Source organism: Vanessa atalanta, chromosome 3, assembly GCF_905147765.1.
Source record: "Vanessa atalanta chromosome 3, ilVanAtal1.2, whole genome shotgun sequence".
NCBI classification, from domain to species: Eukaryota; Metazoa; Arthropoda; class Insecta; order Lepidoptera; family Nymphalidae; genus Vanessa; species Vanessa atalanta.
Genome location: NC_061873.1, coordinates 105,195 through 123,074, shown reverse-complemented (window position 1 = coordinate 123,074; position 17,880 = coordinate 105,195). Strand labels below are relative to the sequence as shown.

The following is a 17,880-nucleotide window of genomic DNA, read 5'->3' as shown; positions in this document are numbered from 1 at the left end:
ACTCAGTTCTACTTTCCTGGGATTTAACTTACGATCTTCCTCTTTCTTGCGAACTGAGATCATTTCGGTCTTATAATACACCATCCTTCTTATTTGAGATTCCGATTTCCTGCAATATACAATATAATAGTATAAGTATGTATATAAACATTATCGTAAAATATTATATATAATCAAATCGCGAAGACACTTTATTTATTAGTTTCTTTCAAACCTAGCGTTGTTATATTAACAATGATTCATGACATTACTTCATTCTCTCATACAAAGTCAATAAGACTTCGCGGTAAAACTTATCTCTTGGACGTAATAACATTTCATTTTAACACTAAACCTTAAAGTGAGAAGAGCCTCATAAAACCTTCCCGATGTCATATAAACTGAAGATCCGTGCCAGGAATTGTGACTCGGCGAGATGTTATCCTAGAGTCAGTCATTTTATGTTCGCCGATCAGCGGCGAGCCGTCGCGGTATCTTTATTGCGGTCAGTCAATAACTCGGCTTTATGTGTCGTCACTGATAGCTGATAATATTTCCTAAGTGTCCCTGTGGGCCACTGAGAGCCGTCAACGCGAGCTCCGGGCCGCGAGCTGTTCGCAGATCATCCCAATATGTGACCCCTCGGGGATCAGCGGAACCTTTTATTTTAACGCAACGCACCATGCGATCGGGAAATTTGATTGGTATAAGATATTTTATTACAAGAATAGTTTTTTTTACAAGAATAGGTTCATACTTTTAAATAAACGAAATTATATAAATATAAATATGTATTAACAAAATAAGACCTCTCGTTTCGTTATAGAATGCACAAGCTCGCCAGTGTAAGAACGTCTGCCAGAGACGCGCCTCTCGCGGCCAAACTGCTCGCAGTTCGCGCGGTAGAAGTTCCCGCTTTGCGGCCGTCTCGAATTATAATATTTGCCGGCACCAAACCGCACCGAACTAATTCGCTGCCAAATTAAATATTTCGACATCGTCTCCACATTAAACTTTATCGTGTTTGTACGAGAGTTACTTCGGAAGTTTACTTTGCCAAGTCCTCATCAAACAGAAACATCGAACTTCAGTTAACTAAGTTTGGGACCGATAAAGCGCTAAACGAGTGGAATTTTAATATAGACTCGTCAGCGAACGTTTCTATGGTGAGGGTTAGTGGAGTCCTGATTGATCCCATTTAGGCCCTGGGACATGAAATGATTCAGCACCGATATTCCTTCACTACAGCATGCTCAGATACCAGTTTACGAATATAAAAAATATCTATTACAATTTTTTGATATTTTTTATTTATTAAAAAAAAAAACCTTTATATAGCAGTAAGCTTCCTCAGTCGTAAATAAAATGAATCGTACAGTTTAAGAAACGCTAACAGTCGAATAAGAGGTCGAACTGATTTGTGCTTCCAATATTGGAGTTAACGACTCCCGCTCATATTTCCCGCAGATCACGCGCCGCGCCGCACTAAAATGCATCTGTTCAGTGTTCACATATCGCACTTCCAAATAAGTCTTGTACTATATCTTACCTAAATCGGCACTATTTCACACATTGCAACAGTGCAGGCGACGCGAGAGACGTCGCACGCTTGCACTCTCTTGCCGTAGAGATTTATATTGGCTACGTTTATACACATAGAATTTAGAGCCGAGGAACAAAATGTCGCTAAATAAAAGTGGAAGGATCGTGAACTGTTAAGTCTGAGGGGAGGGCGATAAATTCACCTGTTCGGTTTGATTAAGCGTGTCGTCGAGCGTCGTGTCCGGAGGGCGCGTTTTAATTAACGCGATAGTTTTATCAGCGAGTCCTTTGTCGCCAGACCCTTTAGCGCCTCGACGCTCTGCAAACAAGTGCGGCCCTGAAAAAAGCGATGCGTCAAATGTTTTCATAACAGCCAACATCTTTATTTTTAATTTTATAGAAATTACATGATAGAATTCTATTGAAAGCTTCAACAGTATAAAACTAATGAAACATTTGATGTCTTGAATTTTTAGTACTTAAACTTTCATATAATCAGGTTCAATTTAATTCAACTACTACTAAGAGTTTTATTAAATTAGACTACTAATGAGCGTCTAATTTAATAAAACTATTTATTGCAAAGTTATTTTACAAACGTATAAAGCCTTGCATTAGACGTAGTGGCCATTTTCTACCGAGGTTGGTAATAAGAGCAGCTGCTGCTAATTCACCGGACGACGTTCCAACTAAACTCAACGCGATCTAATTCTAAGCGTTTCGAGCGGGTTTGATGGTTCAGTGCTTTATATAAAGCATACTTTCTTTGGAAAATACAACATTTTGATTATTTATTAAAATATCACATTGTGCTTATAAATTTGTTTAGAGACTATCGTTCGTACAGATGGAGTAGACGCCTCAAAGTTACGATTTTTGTTGCCCAAATGTAAGAACAAGACGAGACTGCAAGACTAATACCAATATTGGGCAATAATAGTCACTATGGAGACGTTAACTGTAAAATATATATAACAGCCTTTAACTGTTTGTTTTTGCGTGCGAGATGAATTAAAAATATTTAATCATCATATATTAATCATAATTATGAATATTCAATGGTGCTTGCCTGGATTTGTACCCGCAATCGGAAACTATAATGGATGCGTTCTAACTACTGGACAATCTCGGTTTAATTTGAAAATTTGATTTAAAATAGTTATATTCTTTAAATGTTTTGTACAGCGATGTCGTTACTGCGCGTCACAACGCGTCATGCTCACTTCGACACAGATTATACAAATATGACGACATTGCAACATTGCGAAACAGAGTGCGCTCGGTCATCGCCAATATTTGTCTTAATTTATATCTTTCATGTGTTTTTGAAACATACAAAAGCGTGTATGGCATATAAACTACTCCAAATCAACTCTGTAGTCAAATATAATCCAATATATTTATTTAAAGAAAATCGTCCCTGTACCATCGTTTTCTTGAACCAAACTGACACTTTTACGTCGATTATTACGAATCTCAACATTTCTTCAAAAAAAATTTTACAAAATCAGTATTTTTTGCACTGTTCAACAGAATTTTTCATTTGTAACAAAACAAAAAAAATAAACAGGCATTGAGTAGTAAAGCGAATAAAAAGATCTTAAACTGAATTTAATATAATATATTGTACGTGTCTCCCGTATATCCAAAAACTAATGATTAAATGTATATAATATAACAACGCAATGACACCTGTGTTCTGCGCAGGCGTGTAACGGTCCAGGCGCGTCGTGGACCTGGGGCGCTCGCAGCACGACGCCGGCGACGGCGCTCGGCCGGAGCGCGTCCGCGTCGCTGCGACCCGCGCAGGATCTCAACGTAGACGCCATCAAGGAGAAGCTACTCGACAACCGAATCCCAGAGTCTTGCGTTTAGTTGAATGCTAGTGTATCGTCTCGTCCCCCATCAGCCGCGCTACAAAAAGTGATTTAAAAAAAGAGTTATTCCAATAATACTGATTAATCTATTTTTTGTTTAGTAATTTGAAATGAAACAAATATTTCTCTGTTTGTATAATAGATGACTCTACATTTTCCACTGCACATTTAACTTCGTGATTTAAATTTGCTCCTCAAATGGTTGGAATGTTTTACTTTCGAAGCTGAGTAGCGTCTACTCAAGGCTGGTGCGGGACGGGCTCTTGTTACACGATGCGTCTCTAATTGAAGTACTGTCTGCCCTCTGTTTCTTCCCGATCCTCGAGTACGCCGAGCGTGATTCATGTTACCGCGGCCCTTGCAGACGGCTTTAGCGAGAGACGGACCGTGTGTTCCTCGTGAAACTTGTCCTATGTAAATGTTGTAGCTATCGCCATCTCGCGGTCACTCGAGTTAGTTATGTAAGATGGAAAGTCGATTTTAGTAGTATAATTATGGCCTTCTTTTAAAATCATTAATTTAAAAAATATAACATAGCGAATAATCGTCACAAAAATGTTTAAGAAATTTCGATTAATATAAATCTGTAGTCGATGTTAAGGAATCAACTTTGTCAAATTAAATATAATATTATTGAAATCGACTATTCTGGAAGTAATATTAATTCGGAGACTATAATTCTGTTATTTCGTTTAGATAAATCCTGTGATGTAAATAGTAGTTCGTAAGTGACTGAGTCTTTGCCACTTTTTTACATGTCTACGAGTCTAGCTAATTTGTCGTTTGAAGAGGCGATGACGTCATCGATATCTGGAGAGCGCTCCGTGTAAATAAACTTTGTAACTTCTCGATGTTAAGGTTTCCATGTCGGCTTAGGAGAGCTCTCTCGGCTGAGTGAGTCATAGCACTTACCCATTATTTTATTTATTTATTTATTTTTATATGTACATTGTACAAGTTCTAGTGTCCTAGATTAAAATATGATTGCATTGATTTCACCACTGAAATGTTAGAATATGAAAGTAACACTGTATGTCTGTCTATAAATATTCTATATGTTTAACAAAGTCATCGACAGTTAGTAGATTTGAACCGGTGATCGCGGACGAGATAGATGATTAGAGAGATCAACAATGAGTCTTATTGGCACTAAATCATCTCGCACGCGGTGATGAACGTCAAACATGCTCGTGTCGGATGAAATACTCGTGGTGGGATAAGCTTCAAGCCAACTCCTTTAGGGAAGTGGACGATTGCCCAGTTGTGGGACGTTACCGGGTTACTTTTACTTTACAGCAGCATAAAATATGATAAGTTTATGTAAAAAAGATCAATGTAAAATTATTTATATATCCAATATTTTTATTAATTCAATGTAATGTACTATGACTCACTCGAAGGTATTAGAATAATGCTCTCTTGTGCACGCACCCATCTTGTACAGAGTTCGTGACGACGATAAAATGATCCCCGACTTTAAATATAGTAAGAATGGTTTTCGACATATCTGGACACATAATCTTTAAATAGAAATATATCATAAGTTCGGTGTAAGTGTAAATGTAACTTACTTGGATCATGTTTCATATCTTCTCATATACTTTTAATTGTTTAAACATACTCATACCGGGCGTACACGATGGTTAATAATAACATAACACAATAATGTATAATAATAAATATGATGTGAGCGAAATTGTAGAACTGTCTTATAAATAAAAACTTATTATAAATAATTCATTCGGTAAAGTAACAGAGTTACAGCTTTCTTTTCATCTGTTAATTTTACTGTGAGCGGTTGATCGCTACAAACCACAATGAGAGAAAGACAAAGGTAATATTTAAAAAGCACTTTCCGGTTCTCCCCGGAATGTTTTGTATATTTCCTAACTGTTCCATTTCCGTCGCGAAGTCAATAGCTGCCGCATCGGCGCCGCTCCTCGCCCGCGGCGGCGCGCGGCCGGCATGAATAAAACATCGCCCGTGACACTCGCACACGTCGCACAGTTTGCTCCGACGGCGCCGCTCCTATTGATATTTCTTCCAATTCTTGATGGAAACCTATTTCAATTTATAATATCTCAACAAATTTTTCAAACCGAAACTTTTTAAAAGCTTTACAGAGTAGGAATTTGGCACGTGAAGCAGTAAAGAGCTTTCAGCTGTAGCAACAGGATAATCTTCTTAGGCGACTGTCCATATAGTTTTAAATCGATCAACCTGTATTCACTGATATTGAAAAACAGTACAATCGACGAGAAAAGAGGTTTATTTAGCGTGAAACACAAATCGGCCTTGTTTTTATAGAATTAAAAAAGGATAGAAATACTAATGTTTAATATTGTAATAATTTTATTTTTAACTTCATCTCACTAACAATGCAATTTATAGTCAACTCACTGACCGTAAATTAAATATTTTCTTTAAGTTTGTAATAACCGGCCTTAATACTTTATTATTAATGGATATTAATATCCAATAAATTATAATTCTACGAAGGTTTCCTGTAGCAACGGCTAAAGTCGCTGTGTATTTTAAGAAATTAACTCACACAATATATAAAAAAATAATAATACAGATTTACCAAATGATCACGATAGTTTTACATAAGCACAATAATAATGAATTTAATGTCTAGAAAAATGTTACATCTGTTACGGTCCGTGTGTCTATGGGTATGTTTGAAAAATCTGCCGTTATCATCGTAGCGCAGACTCTTGGCAGCTGTGTGTCTCCAATACTGAAAACAACTATGAACAGATTGCAAAAAGTGCTACATTATTTAGTCGCGTTGCAATGAAACGGCGCGTGTACTCACGTGTATCAAGAAGCGCTGTGTTTGCGCGCTCGGCGCACGCGAGCCGCGTCGCGAGCGTGGCCGGAGAACTTGTGGTATTCGTCGACAATATGTATACTTGTGCAACTTACTTTGTATTATTAAAATTAGTATCTAAGCTTATGAAAATTGCATAAAAGTATTGTTTGAACAGATATCTTTAATTAAAAATGTAAAAGGTGTAAATTTTTATCTCATAAATTAATTTTTATTTTTATTTAATTTACACCTCTATTAGTGTTAGAGAGTAGCACAAGTTCTGTGCGCGGGGTGACGTCACCGCATATCACTGTCGAGCTTTATTTTATCATCGACCGACTGACCTTCATAAACATAGTAGGATATCTATTGTTAGACAATTTACTTTGTAAGTGATTTGTTAATATAAAGTTTAAAAACAACTCAAAGAGTTCGCCCTACTGTTGACTTATTTATTTTGGACGAGATTAAAGGTTGTCTTGAAAGTATATTTGGCGTTTTATTTTGGTGAGAGTTGAGCAACTTTAAGCTACTGAAATATGAAATCTATTTTAAAATAATTTCATTAATAATTCCGGGGCACAAATGCATCAACTAATGGTACTCGGACATCGGCGCCTTTACTGCACGGCATGCGACTAATATGCTAATATTACGTCCCTCGTGTCTGTAATCACATTGGTCCACTCACAGCAAAAAGGAAGTATTCATGTTTGGCAGTTGAATAACTTATGAGGGGAACGCTTGAAGGGGAAGGGGAAATAATTAAAAAGAATTTCATGTAAGTCACCACGTTTTGATATCTTCTTATTAAGGATGGCTGTGGGAAAGAGCATGTTTGTTTTTAAAGCAAAAAATATTTCTCTGTTTTTAGGTCCTACAAAAACAATCTGCCGGCGCAGGTGGATAAATGAGTAATTACTTTGCGATCAGTAACAAGTCTCGTATGAAACTTTAATATCAAATGGCGTCACGTGTGAAGTTATATCAAACTTTCAATATGATAATTACAGTCGCAGCGATACAGTCCGCTGTTGGCTAACAAAATAGATTCCCTAACGTCTTGTGAAAGGAAAGCTGCCTTTTCAGATCATTCATAGTACGTGATCGGACATATAATTTCCTAATAACCCAGAAGCAATCATTACAAAACGATATAGACAAAGGCCTTGCTAATTTCTTTCGCCGGGTTTTCTCAGGTTAGGTGAACTTTTCAAGCCCCTTGCGAATATTGAATAAAGGCATTTCAATTTTATGAAACTAGTCAACTGCGCATGAGTTATTATCTTGTACCGTCGTACGCGCTCATCGACATCGTTATCTACTGAGCCACGTAATAGAAGTTAGTTTAAATACAACGGATAGTTCCGGTCGTGCAACAGCAGACACCGGGAGACCTGATTTACAAAAATTGTGAATGATACGCGATACGAGTTCTGGTACGTTTTACTTTCGTTATTTGTTTATTTTCCTTCTTCCTCTATGTGTTGTTTACAAGATAATTACGTCGTTCGCAGCCGAAGGACTTAAAAAAAACCGAAAGTACTTTAAAAGTGAATTTATTTTAATTCACAAACTTATTACAAATATTAATACAAATATAAATAAATTTAATTAGACTACTTCATGTGTTGAGGTTGTAACACAGAATGCCCTCAGAACCAATTATTATATTATTTATATTATAATATTATTTATATTAATACTTTTCTTAATTCTAAGAGACACAGAAATTATAAAGAAAGATCGGTGTGGTCCGTTGTTGGGCGGCGTGATGTTGCGCAAGGGTTGCTGGTACCGGGCCGTCGTCGTTGGTCTCGGCGAACGCGATGTCCTAATGTACCTCCATAGGGTGGTCGCATACATAACAAGATCGTAAGTCACAGTCGCCTGTAGACACTGGTACAAGATGTATAAACACTGCGTATTCCTGCCAAGCCGTGTTATCTGAGATGCGATACACCAATGGCGCTAGTTGCAGTGGCTCCTGACAATTCATTTACTTTGGAACTGAAAATTTTAGATTTAAAAATTATGTTAATTTCACGGCTATCACTATCGATTCAACGGCGAGCGTCACGGCGGTTGAATTAATAAGATCAATAGCGGCAACTAAGATGAAATTGTATGAAGCTTGATTTTTTTACTCGTCAGGTACAATTCAAAGTGCAATAATCATAATTTTGTTCATGCAGCATCACAAATATAACTCAATATTACAGACTGAAATAACCCTTGTCATATTTTAGGAATAATACACATATATTATTACAGATAGGTGTATTTTAATCGTTTGAATATGAATATGGTTCGCTTTTTCTCGCGCACCGGGACGCACCGCGACGCAGCGTGCCACGCTTCCGTCGCATTGTGTCGCCCTCATAACTCAAACACAGCCGGAATCATACCACCCGCTCACCCGCTCTCCCGCTCACCCGCTCACCCGCTTACCCAGCACGGCCCGACCAGCGAAACTTGCTCGCCGACGAAAATGGTAATCGCCACACACGTACACAATAGCTGGGTAAAAACAATAGCGCGAACTTCCTTAACGTTATGACAGTCATGAGATGATTTATGTTTGTGGTGGACGAACACTGCTCTTATGAGCCGCGCACTCGAGCCAATAAGCACGTTCGACTTTACCTGTGATGTCAGTTAGGAGGTGATTATCAGTGTGTCAGGGAATGACAAGAAGAAGGCTTCAGACTTACACTTCAATGACTATCTACAACAACAATGCAACAATATACCAAGGCCCTATGTTAAAAAACAAGACCAGTCACAGAAAATCTTATCAACTCGTTTTTATTTATGTAGATAATTTCTACAAGAGCCGAGATAGCCCAGTGGATAGAACGCACGCATCTTAACCGATGAGTACGGTTCAAACCCAGGCAATAACCAATGAATTTTCATGTACTTAATTTGTGTTTATAATTCATCACGCGCTCGGCGGCGAAGGAAAACATTATGAGGAAACCTTCAAAGCCCAGCAGTGGGATAATTACAGACAGTTATTTTGAGTTTATGTTTTTCCTACCATTAGTCTATCTCCTCGCTTTACTAATAAATCACAACGAGTTGTTCAAAGTCACTGAAATGGGAAAGCAAAATAAAAATAACGACGGCCGGTATTCCTTACAATCCATTTAATGCAACAACGGGAACACGGAAATATCAAATTTCCTTCCTTATGAAAAACGGGAACAATTTACTTTTTATAACCTTTCTTGGATAATGAGTATTGACTTCATAGAGAAGAATATTCCGCCATCGCCGTGTTTATTTGCAGAACAATATCGCGGCGGCACGAGATCGCGGATCGCGGGTAAGACGTTGTAATTGAATTTTACCGACTCACTCTGCCGCAGAGCAAATATTTATTTGCATCGAACTGTCTGAACCAAATACATTCGCGGAAATGGAATCCTACGCACGTGACTTCTGCGAGTTCTGCGGTTTTGTTTTCCATTCATTTTACAAAGCAAAGCGTATATTTTTATTCAATCGTTTTTTTGCAGATTTAGTTTATTAGTGGAACACAGATCGAATTGAAAAACATAAAGAAAAGATATTTTTTAAATCTTTTGTTGTAGATAAGATGATCATGGCGTATTTTATTAGATGACTTCGCTCATTAATAATTTAAAACCACATGTCAAAAAACATTGACATATAAAACTTATTATTTAATTAAAGACGATGATTAAATAATTAATGTAATTGTATTTATTTAATATATCTATGTAAATTGGTAAAAAAATCTAACTATTGAATTTCGTGCCGTTTATTCTCGGAAGACTCAACATTCTGAAGCGGTGGTAGTTTCACATTTAGTTCAATACTGTAACACGGCGATTTGAAAAGAACTTTAATAAGTTTACTTCACTAAAGAATATTTTGATTTAATATCTTTGAGACTTACAATTAATTTGTTATTACGTTAAGCGATTCTAACGAAAGTGTAGCGCCTATATTACTAAATATTAAATAAGCTCTTTTGCTATATTATACGAAAAGGCACCTTATTGTTGTACTAAACACAAAGTCCATTTTATATTCTAATTTCAAATATCATCGCATTGTTTAAGAACTCTTCGAAATTCACTTAGTTTAATAAATGTATGGACATCCTTTTACTCGAAATGAAACAATTTTCTGCTATTAAATATTTATTAGAGAGCTGATTTTAGAACTTTTTGACAAATATTTTCCAGTTTCGAAGCTTGTTAGTTTATTCTAACTAAAAATTATTGTCTAAAATATTTGATACTCAACAATATTAAATATATTTCTTGCGAGTACTTTATAATCCTTAACACTATTGCTATAGTAACCGACCGTATTAACTAAAGTACTATAATATTACCTAATATACATTATACATATATCAATCAATTACTATTTCATAATAATTCACGATAAAATTCGAAAAGCGAAAAAGTATTTCAAAATAACAATAATTAAATTTTTTGTGGTAATTTTGTATAATTTCCTTCGTGTTTGTGTAAATAAGTAGTCGTATATCAAATGGATATAGTGAGGATATGTTAGTAAACTTCGACGCTCTCTTGATGGAGCACAGTGTCCTGCCTGAACATCTCTACATCTGCCTCACTGTCCGCCTGCACTAATTTCAAGCGACCCTCCTGGTGACAACAATATACATTACATGTAACAAAAAAACAGACAATAAAGCAATTAAATATCGCTGAGTCATTATTTTTTAAATTACGAATAAGCCTCAAGTTTTAAAACTCTCGTTTATTGGGAAGATGGTATTAAGATATTGCAAAATTTGTACTAAACAGACAAACAGTAAGAGGAGAAAGCGAGTTAATAAAAAAAAAACAATTTATAAACTTTATATTCGTCACAAATAAATATAAACACAAAACATTTTTAAAGACTTGCCTTGGGATGCATCAGAATGAAGGGTAGCTCCGCGCTCAGCTCGCCTCCGAGAGCGCCGAGGTAAAGCTTAACTTTGACGCTGTAGCTCACCACGATACCGAACGCGTCACGCTGCTCCGGGTCCAGCAATCTCAGAAAAATAAGCCATGGTTAAACATTCGTCTTATACGAATTTTGTTTGTAAATTTATAAACACAATCAACAACACAGTAGGCAGACTGACCCCCATGGGTCGCCCGAAGTAAAAAGGTCACCTACCACATAGACATTGACACTAAGACATATATACCAACTGTCATATAGTCAATGCACCATCAGCTCCGGGATGTAAGATATTATGTTTCTTGTAGTTACAAAGTAATACCAAGATTTTTGTTTGGCAATATTTCATGAGTAGACAGTACCTCCCATATTTTGACATATAAAATACTCAGACGGGCTAGCACAAAGCCTTACCAATACGTAAATTTTAATTTTTTTCAATATTGTTTAAAAAGTGTTACTAAGGAAGTCCACTTACAAAGTTGTGGAAGCGAGCGTAGTTTCCTGTCGCTTGAGCTGTGCATCTAACGCGAGTCCACGGCGGTCGCGCAGTGGACCCAGCGTTGGCCTCAGTTGGACGACTTTCTGCATGTTAGCACCGGGTTGGAGAGGACATCCGTCTCTGTAATCGACAATGAAACATGATTTTGTTTAGCACTGATTAAGTGGTCGGTACTTAAATTAATTCTAAATCGGTTTTCAAAGAAAAAATAGAGATAAATGAACTTTTTAGAATACTTACTGTGTCTCTACACCGGTGACGACATTTCGGTACTGGCCATTCTGGAAGAGCACGATGTCGACGGACTGTAAAATACTCGCCTTGATCTTCTTCACCACCTTGTTGCTGTGGTTGCGTATGCTGATGTTCACCGCCACCGTTTCCCCGTGAATATACAGCTGTAACCAGCAATATGTTACACATTCTCGCACAAAAGTCTGATCTGATCTGAGTTTCTTCGGCTCAATAAACTAATTGTTCAAAACATCATGAAATTAAAGATTACTTAGCAATATCATATTATCTTCTCTCATAATTTAAGATGAAATATACACCATGTATATCATATTTTAATTAAGACTGAGAAAATATTGATTAAGGTTAGTCTTAAATAACAACAGAACTAGAAACTTTATCATTTTAACTTTGTATTTTATTAAACTTTTGACGATTTTTTCTTAATAATTACAACAAGTTTCGTTTGTTTTTGTTAGTTCTCGTATTAAAAAACCATGCAATCATTTGTGTCACGCGTATCGTTGGTGTAATTGTTTCTTTTACCTGTTTGTCGAGAGTCAACTCCAGTTCAAGCTGCCCCGGCGAGAGCACAAAATCTTTGCGAACCAACGTGCACGGCTGGGGGCCGGGCTTGTCCGGTGCGAATTGCACCTTGCGGATACCCAACGCCACCGTGCTCCTGGTTAGTTATTTATCAATTTTAAAGTAATCGTATAAAGTGTTACTAATGAATAAACAAAAATATCATTAAACCTTCTGACATTAGAAATCGATTATACATAAAAAAAGGCCAAGACGTATAATAGGTCTCATGAGATATAAAATATTAAGTATATTCCCATTGACTTTATAAAAACGCAGATTGTAACTTTAACAACTGCCTTACTTACTCATTAAAATATCTTCAGACTAGTATGCCAATTTTTCCCAACCGTGTAACTGTATCTACCGACTGACCTGCGGTGCGATCGATCGATTTCTGTTTCACCAACAAAAAGTTTAACATAGTAGTGCACGCCACACGGCTCTCCCTCATCCTCCAAGCCGGGTTGCAGTGTCACAGAGCCGGGCGCTCCTGCCGGTAACGTTAGCCGGAACGGCAGCGCCCAATCGCCCAACTTCTTCACAAGGCGCTCCTATATCGAACAATTCATTTTTATAAACAAATCATTGATTTTAATAATATTAGGAAATCAATATTGTACAGAACTCGTATGTCTAGATCTAAAACCATAACTTAACCAGATACTGCATTGATATGGCAATATTTAGATTATTTTCTATTTTATTAATAACATGTAACCTTATAAGATAGCGTCACTAAAACATTTTAAATGTTGTAGGTAAATATAAAATTCCTTGGAAAGTTTAAGCTTAAATCGAGTGTTCGTGTCGCTGCAACAGAAGATAGTCAAATAAGTTCTCGTCGATTAAATAGCTTTCGAAATTCACACTGCCGACGACTAAAGGATTCCGAGTGTTGTTTGTCTGTTTGAAAAGTGAAGTTATAGTTAATATTTGAACAACAGCGTCCCGGCAGTCTCGCTGATTGCTCACGACGTCGGATGGGACGACGGAGAAGGAGGCAGCACTAATCCCAAAAGGATTTGATTTGCCCGCAGCGGAGCTCGCTCGGGACTGATCTAATTACTACTAGCGCAGCTTGTTAATACGAAGCGGTAATGGGGTTAATTATTAAATTTCGACAGTGGGTTCGTAGTAACTTCATGATTCGAAAGCTGCGCTCTAAAGCAACTTCGTATCCTGGTCAATAATATCTATCATACATGAAAAGATGAACATACAACAGTACTTCTACCCAAACTATTCAATCAGATGACCCAATCGTTACAACATGTAATCTTAGTTGAATGTTTAAGTTAATACTCGAGCAAACATGGCTCAAATTTCATGCTATTTTTTGTGTTATATTTATATTAATCTCGGTGGATAATATTCTACGTTGTAGAAACCTGCATGTGGGTGAAAATCTGCAGAACAGATTTGCATTAGAGCAACGTGGGAGAATCTTTTTCCTCAGAAGAGGGAATACCTTCTCACATGAATGGGATATTAATTACCTATTATATACGTATATTTAAAAAATAACGTAGTACCAGAAAAAAAACCCTGTTTCTTGTATTTATATTGATATGGCTTAGCTATTATATTTGTTTAAGGACGTTTTTTGTTTTTTTTTTTTATGTCAAAAGGTGGCAAACGAGCAGGAGGCTCGCCTGATGGAAAGTGACTACCACCGCCCATGGACATCTGCAACACCGGGGGGCTTGCAGGTGCGTTGCCGGCATTTCAGTACGTACATGGAACCATTTAAATTTGAATATCCATATCCATTATATTAGAATGAAATAAAAAGTAAGAGCTCATTTTATTATAACCACCTACTTCATTTGTGAGGACTGCCCGAAATGTTTCGAAAAGACTATGTTTTCTGTCATGATTAGTTGGACGAGCTTTGCCAGTCATTTGCGACACCAGAGTAATAGTACTAATTATAACATCCTTGTACATACGTTCTCAGCACAAAGATATATTTAAGGTACCTGAGTGCGGGTAAGTTCATAGGCCCTCTTCTCAAGTGGGGGGTAGATCTGCTCCGAAGCCAAGTATAACTCTTTATAGAAAGAGAGTCCCATGATCTCATCCTCCTCGCGGCCGTAACGGAAAGTGCAGACGACTTGCGCGAACACCCGCCGGTCTCGGACGTACTCCTCGTCCACGACCACAATGCCATCTGTTGTTATAGAATTTTAACTTTGACAAGAAAACGTGATTTTAAAAACAACATTTAATAATATAAGACATGTCGGGGTAAGTTCACATCACAAAAGAAGTACTTTCTAACAAAGATGAAGTCGATGTGTTGGCAGTTAGGTTTAATTATATTATATTACCAGAACAGGGCCTCCAAACTTACGGTCCAAGTTTAGGGGGCCCTGGCCTAACACTACTTAGGGGCCCACCTAAGGCATATCTGAACGTAGACTTGAATTAAATTAATTAAATGGGTTTGATTAATCGCATGACTTGCAGGATTGCAAACCATACGATCTGTTTAATTTAATAAAATTATGGATTCTTTCGCATTATCGTCTATTTTTGACTTTGACTTGATTTAGCTGGGGTCCCCTTGAATCCACGACGCCCTGGGCTGAAGCTCAAAATGCCATATGGAGGATCCGGCCCTGTACCAGAAGATTGATTAAAATACGTTCAAAGGTATCATTGGTATTTTTTTTTAATGGGAACGTTCGGACTCTACATTACACTTATTTGTAGAACAGTAGAATCCAACATTTCTCATTCGAAGAAGACGATTATATCGTAAGTATTAGTAATTTATAGTGCGCTGACTGAACCACTAAGTAATTTGTTATAGTTATTTTGAAAATACAGTCTTCTAATACGGCGTTACCCCGACACATTATACCTTAAATTATTTTGTATTAGTTCCTTATGGAAGCCCGTCTGCCTAGGTTCCACCCACTCATCTGATATTCTACCGCCAAACAACAATATTTAGGCACACAATTCGCGTTCCCAAACTTTGTGGCGAATTAGCGTAGTATGCAATGGTTAATATTTCTTACAGCACTCATGTCTCTCTGTCTCATGTAGGGGTGGTGACCACTTACCAGATGAATCATTTTCGCATTCTCTTATATTATAAATATAACAAAAAATACAAAATGAATGTACAATGTATGTGGAGTGTGCAATAATTATAAATTATATTATTGAATGATAATTATTTGTTTTATTTTGTATGGTTACCGATTTATATACTAACAGAATGAACTGGCAGTTAAAAGGAGATGAAATGGCCCAGTTAATAGATTACGTGAAACTTAACCAAAGATTGGCAGTCCAATCCCTGGCAGACAGCATTAATTTAGCGTGTACGGCATCTTAGTTTAGTTTACATCGACTCAGCTACTTCCTAGTTTTGGGGTTTTTATATGCAATCGATAAAAATCTTTTAGTCTCTTATGTGACGAATATCACATTTCTTATGCATCGAGCGAATAACAAATCGATTTAACAAAACTATCAGCTACGTTAAAAGTAGTGTTCGTGCTTGTGATGGGTACTATAAAACGATTTCTCAAGAAAGCGCTATCCGGCGGTAATCTTTTGCCGGTTGTTGTGATAAATTCGAATCGAAATGCAGTTCAGGAGCAATTTGTTAAAAGCGCTGAGTAAGCAAGTAAGCGCTGGTGGAACCGTGGAGCAGGTATAAGTTGATAGTGCTATTAAAGTCCTATCTGTTAGATGAAGGGGAGGGGGATTATTGCGCTCGTCCCAGGCTAATGGACGCATGCAGCTGTTGCACAGTTAGTCGACGCGATTGGACACGATCAAACCTGGGCCACTGTCCCGCACCGATTTCATTTTGTTTTTGGACGCGTTCCACTAACAGTAAAAGACACACTGGAATCAATGGAGAGGATAACGTCTGTAATATCTTCCGCTGGTTCACGGCAATCCGACCTTTTATTTACCTTATGCGATAGGATGTAAGTAAAATGTAATCAAAATCATAAAAATTAATTGAAAATTTAGGTTATGTTAAGCAATAGGGTTCAAATTTTCGTTTATGTTTGCATTCAAAGTTAGAGAAATTGATTTCTTTTTTACAATCCTCACAACTCAACTGATCCACTTCAAATTCGTCATACAGAACGTTTTGAAAAGAGAATATGTATAATTAGCCTTCAGTTTAAAAGCAGACCTATTGGTTCCACGTAAGAGATGTGATCGACGAAGTCCCGTTTTCCCATATACAGCGTGAGCTTTCCATTGGGCGAACATTTTTTAAACACTTTAAAATTATACACCATTTTGTATATGAAAAGCACTTGAAAAACTTGTAAAATTCTTTACACTCGAGCAGTGAATGCGGCGAGGGCACGGTCCCGCTGCGATATATAGAGGATTACTTGTGTGCGAGGCTTCTAAATCGCGGTAATCTCATTTGTCTCATTACTGACACGTGAGCGTGCGCCGCGTGTCGAGCCCACCCACGTGGAGCAGCGCCGCCGTTTGGTACGCGAACAGTAAATATCTTAATCTCTTTAAAAGTAAATCACTGAACAATTTGCATTCCTTTCGTAAGCCAATTATATTCGACGAAGAAATTCTCTGAACAAGCGCTCTTTTCTAGTTACTGATTTCAGTCGAACTGAAAGACTTCTAATTAATTCTGTTATATTAATTTTGACGTCATCATCGTCATCGATAGCTTTGTATTTTGTTTGTATTCAATAATGCGAGTGCTGCTCGTATAAGCGAGATCAATCAAATGTTTAGCTGACAATTTATTTAGGGTTGCTTCAATCAACTCAAAGCCATCAATGTTATCATTAAAACATTCCGAACGTCCTAGAACGTAGCAGGGATCATAAACGCATGCAAGGCAGCCCTACGGCGCGATATATAAACACGTAGAAGCTTTACTGTAAATTGAAAAATCGTATCAATCGAACGGAGGCGCCTCGTAAAGCCGCATACTCAATAAGCGATGGATAGGGAATAAATAAAGTCATCGCTTTATCGTAAACCCTCGGAAGTCGGTCAAGGGCCAGCGCCGCGCCGCATCTATTCTGTAATGTTATCAGAAAAACGAGACTCCCAGACGACTATGATTGGCATGGCATTCGAAAATGCGACTTCATTGAACCTTTAATAATATTATTACGAGTTCATGAATAATATTCATTTTATGCCAGAAACCTTAAATGTTGTTAGTGATGACGTACGGATCAGAGACGTGGTCGCTTACTATGAGCCTCATAAAGTCTCAAGATCACACAGAGAGTACTGGAGAGGGTTATGATTGGAGTTTTCCTGTGACCTAAATAACTGTCATAGCCCGAAGAATTGCTTATAGGGGTGGTACCGGGCTAATCAAATCGAAAAATATAAAAGCAAATCGCACGCAGAACTGA

The 17,880-nt window shown here is 37.3% G+C and overlaps 2 protein-coding genes across 2 annotated transcripts in view; one reads left to right on the top strand and one right to left on the bottom strand.

The window, feature by feature from the left end:
• LOC125077380 (nephrin) overlaps positions 1-3,589 on the top strand; it is a 393,621-nt gene extending 390,032 nt beyond the window's left edge. Inside the window, exon 17 of the mRNA XM_047689307.1 lies at positions 3,229-3,589. Within this exon, the coding sequence (XP_047545263.1) occupies positions 3,229-3,396 (168 nt within the window). The 3' untranslated portion in view covers positions 3,397-3,589. The remainder of the gene's footprint in view (positions 1-3,228) is intronic.
• A 6,790-nt stretch (positions 3,590-10,379) lies between these two features.
• Positions 10,380-16,834, bottom strand: LOC125077189 (arrestin homolog). The gene is made up of 8 exons (XM_047689040.1): positions 16,665-16,834; positions 14,476-14,666; positions 12,869-13,047; positions 12,455-12,590; positions 11,915-12,072; positions 11,651-11,794; positions 11,131-11,260; positions 10,380-10,865 (listed from the first exon to the last, which is right to left on the bottom strand). Exons 1-8 carry the CDS (start codon positions 16,771-16,773, stop codon positions 10,767-10,769), a joined length of 1,146 nt encoding a protein of 381 aa, XP_047544996.1. The 5' UTR covers positions 16,774-16,834; the 3' UTR covers positions 10,380-10,766.
• Between the last annotated feature and the right edge of the window lie 1,046 nt (positions 16,835-17,880).

What these genes read in the sequence shown, in the direction of transcription:
- LOC125077189 (XM_047689040.1), bottom strand. Translation starts at nt 16,773, where the DNA reads ATGGTGTATAATTTTAAAGTGTTTAAAAAATGTTCGCCCAATGGAAAG. An exon ending in CTCTTACGTGGAACCAATAG is followed by an intron (nt 14,667 to 16,664) that starts GTCTGCTTTTAA and finishes CTATAACAACAG; the next exon opens with ATGGCATTGTGGTCGTGGAC. An exon ending in ATGAACTTACCCGCACTCAG is followed by an intron (nt 13,048 to 14,475) that starts GTACCTTAAATA and finishes TGTTCGATATAG; the next exon opens with GAGCGCCTTGTGAAGAAGTT.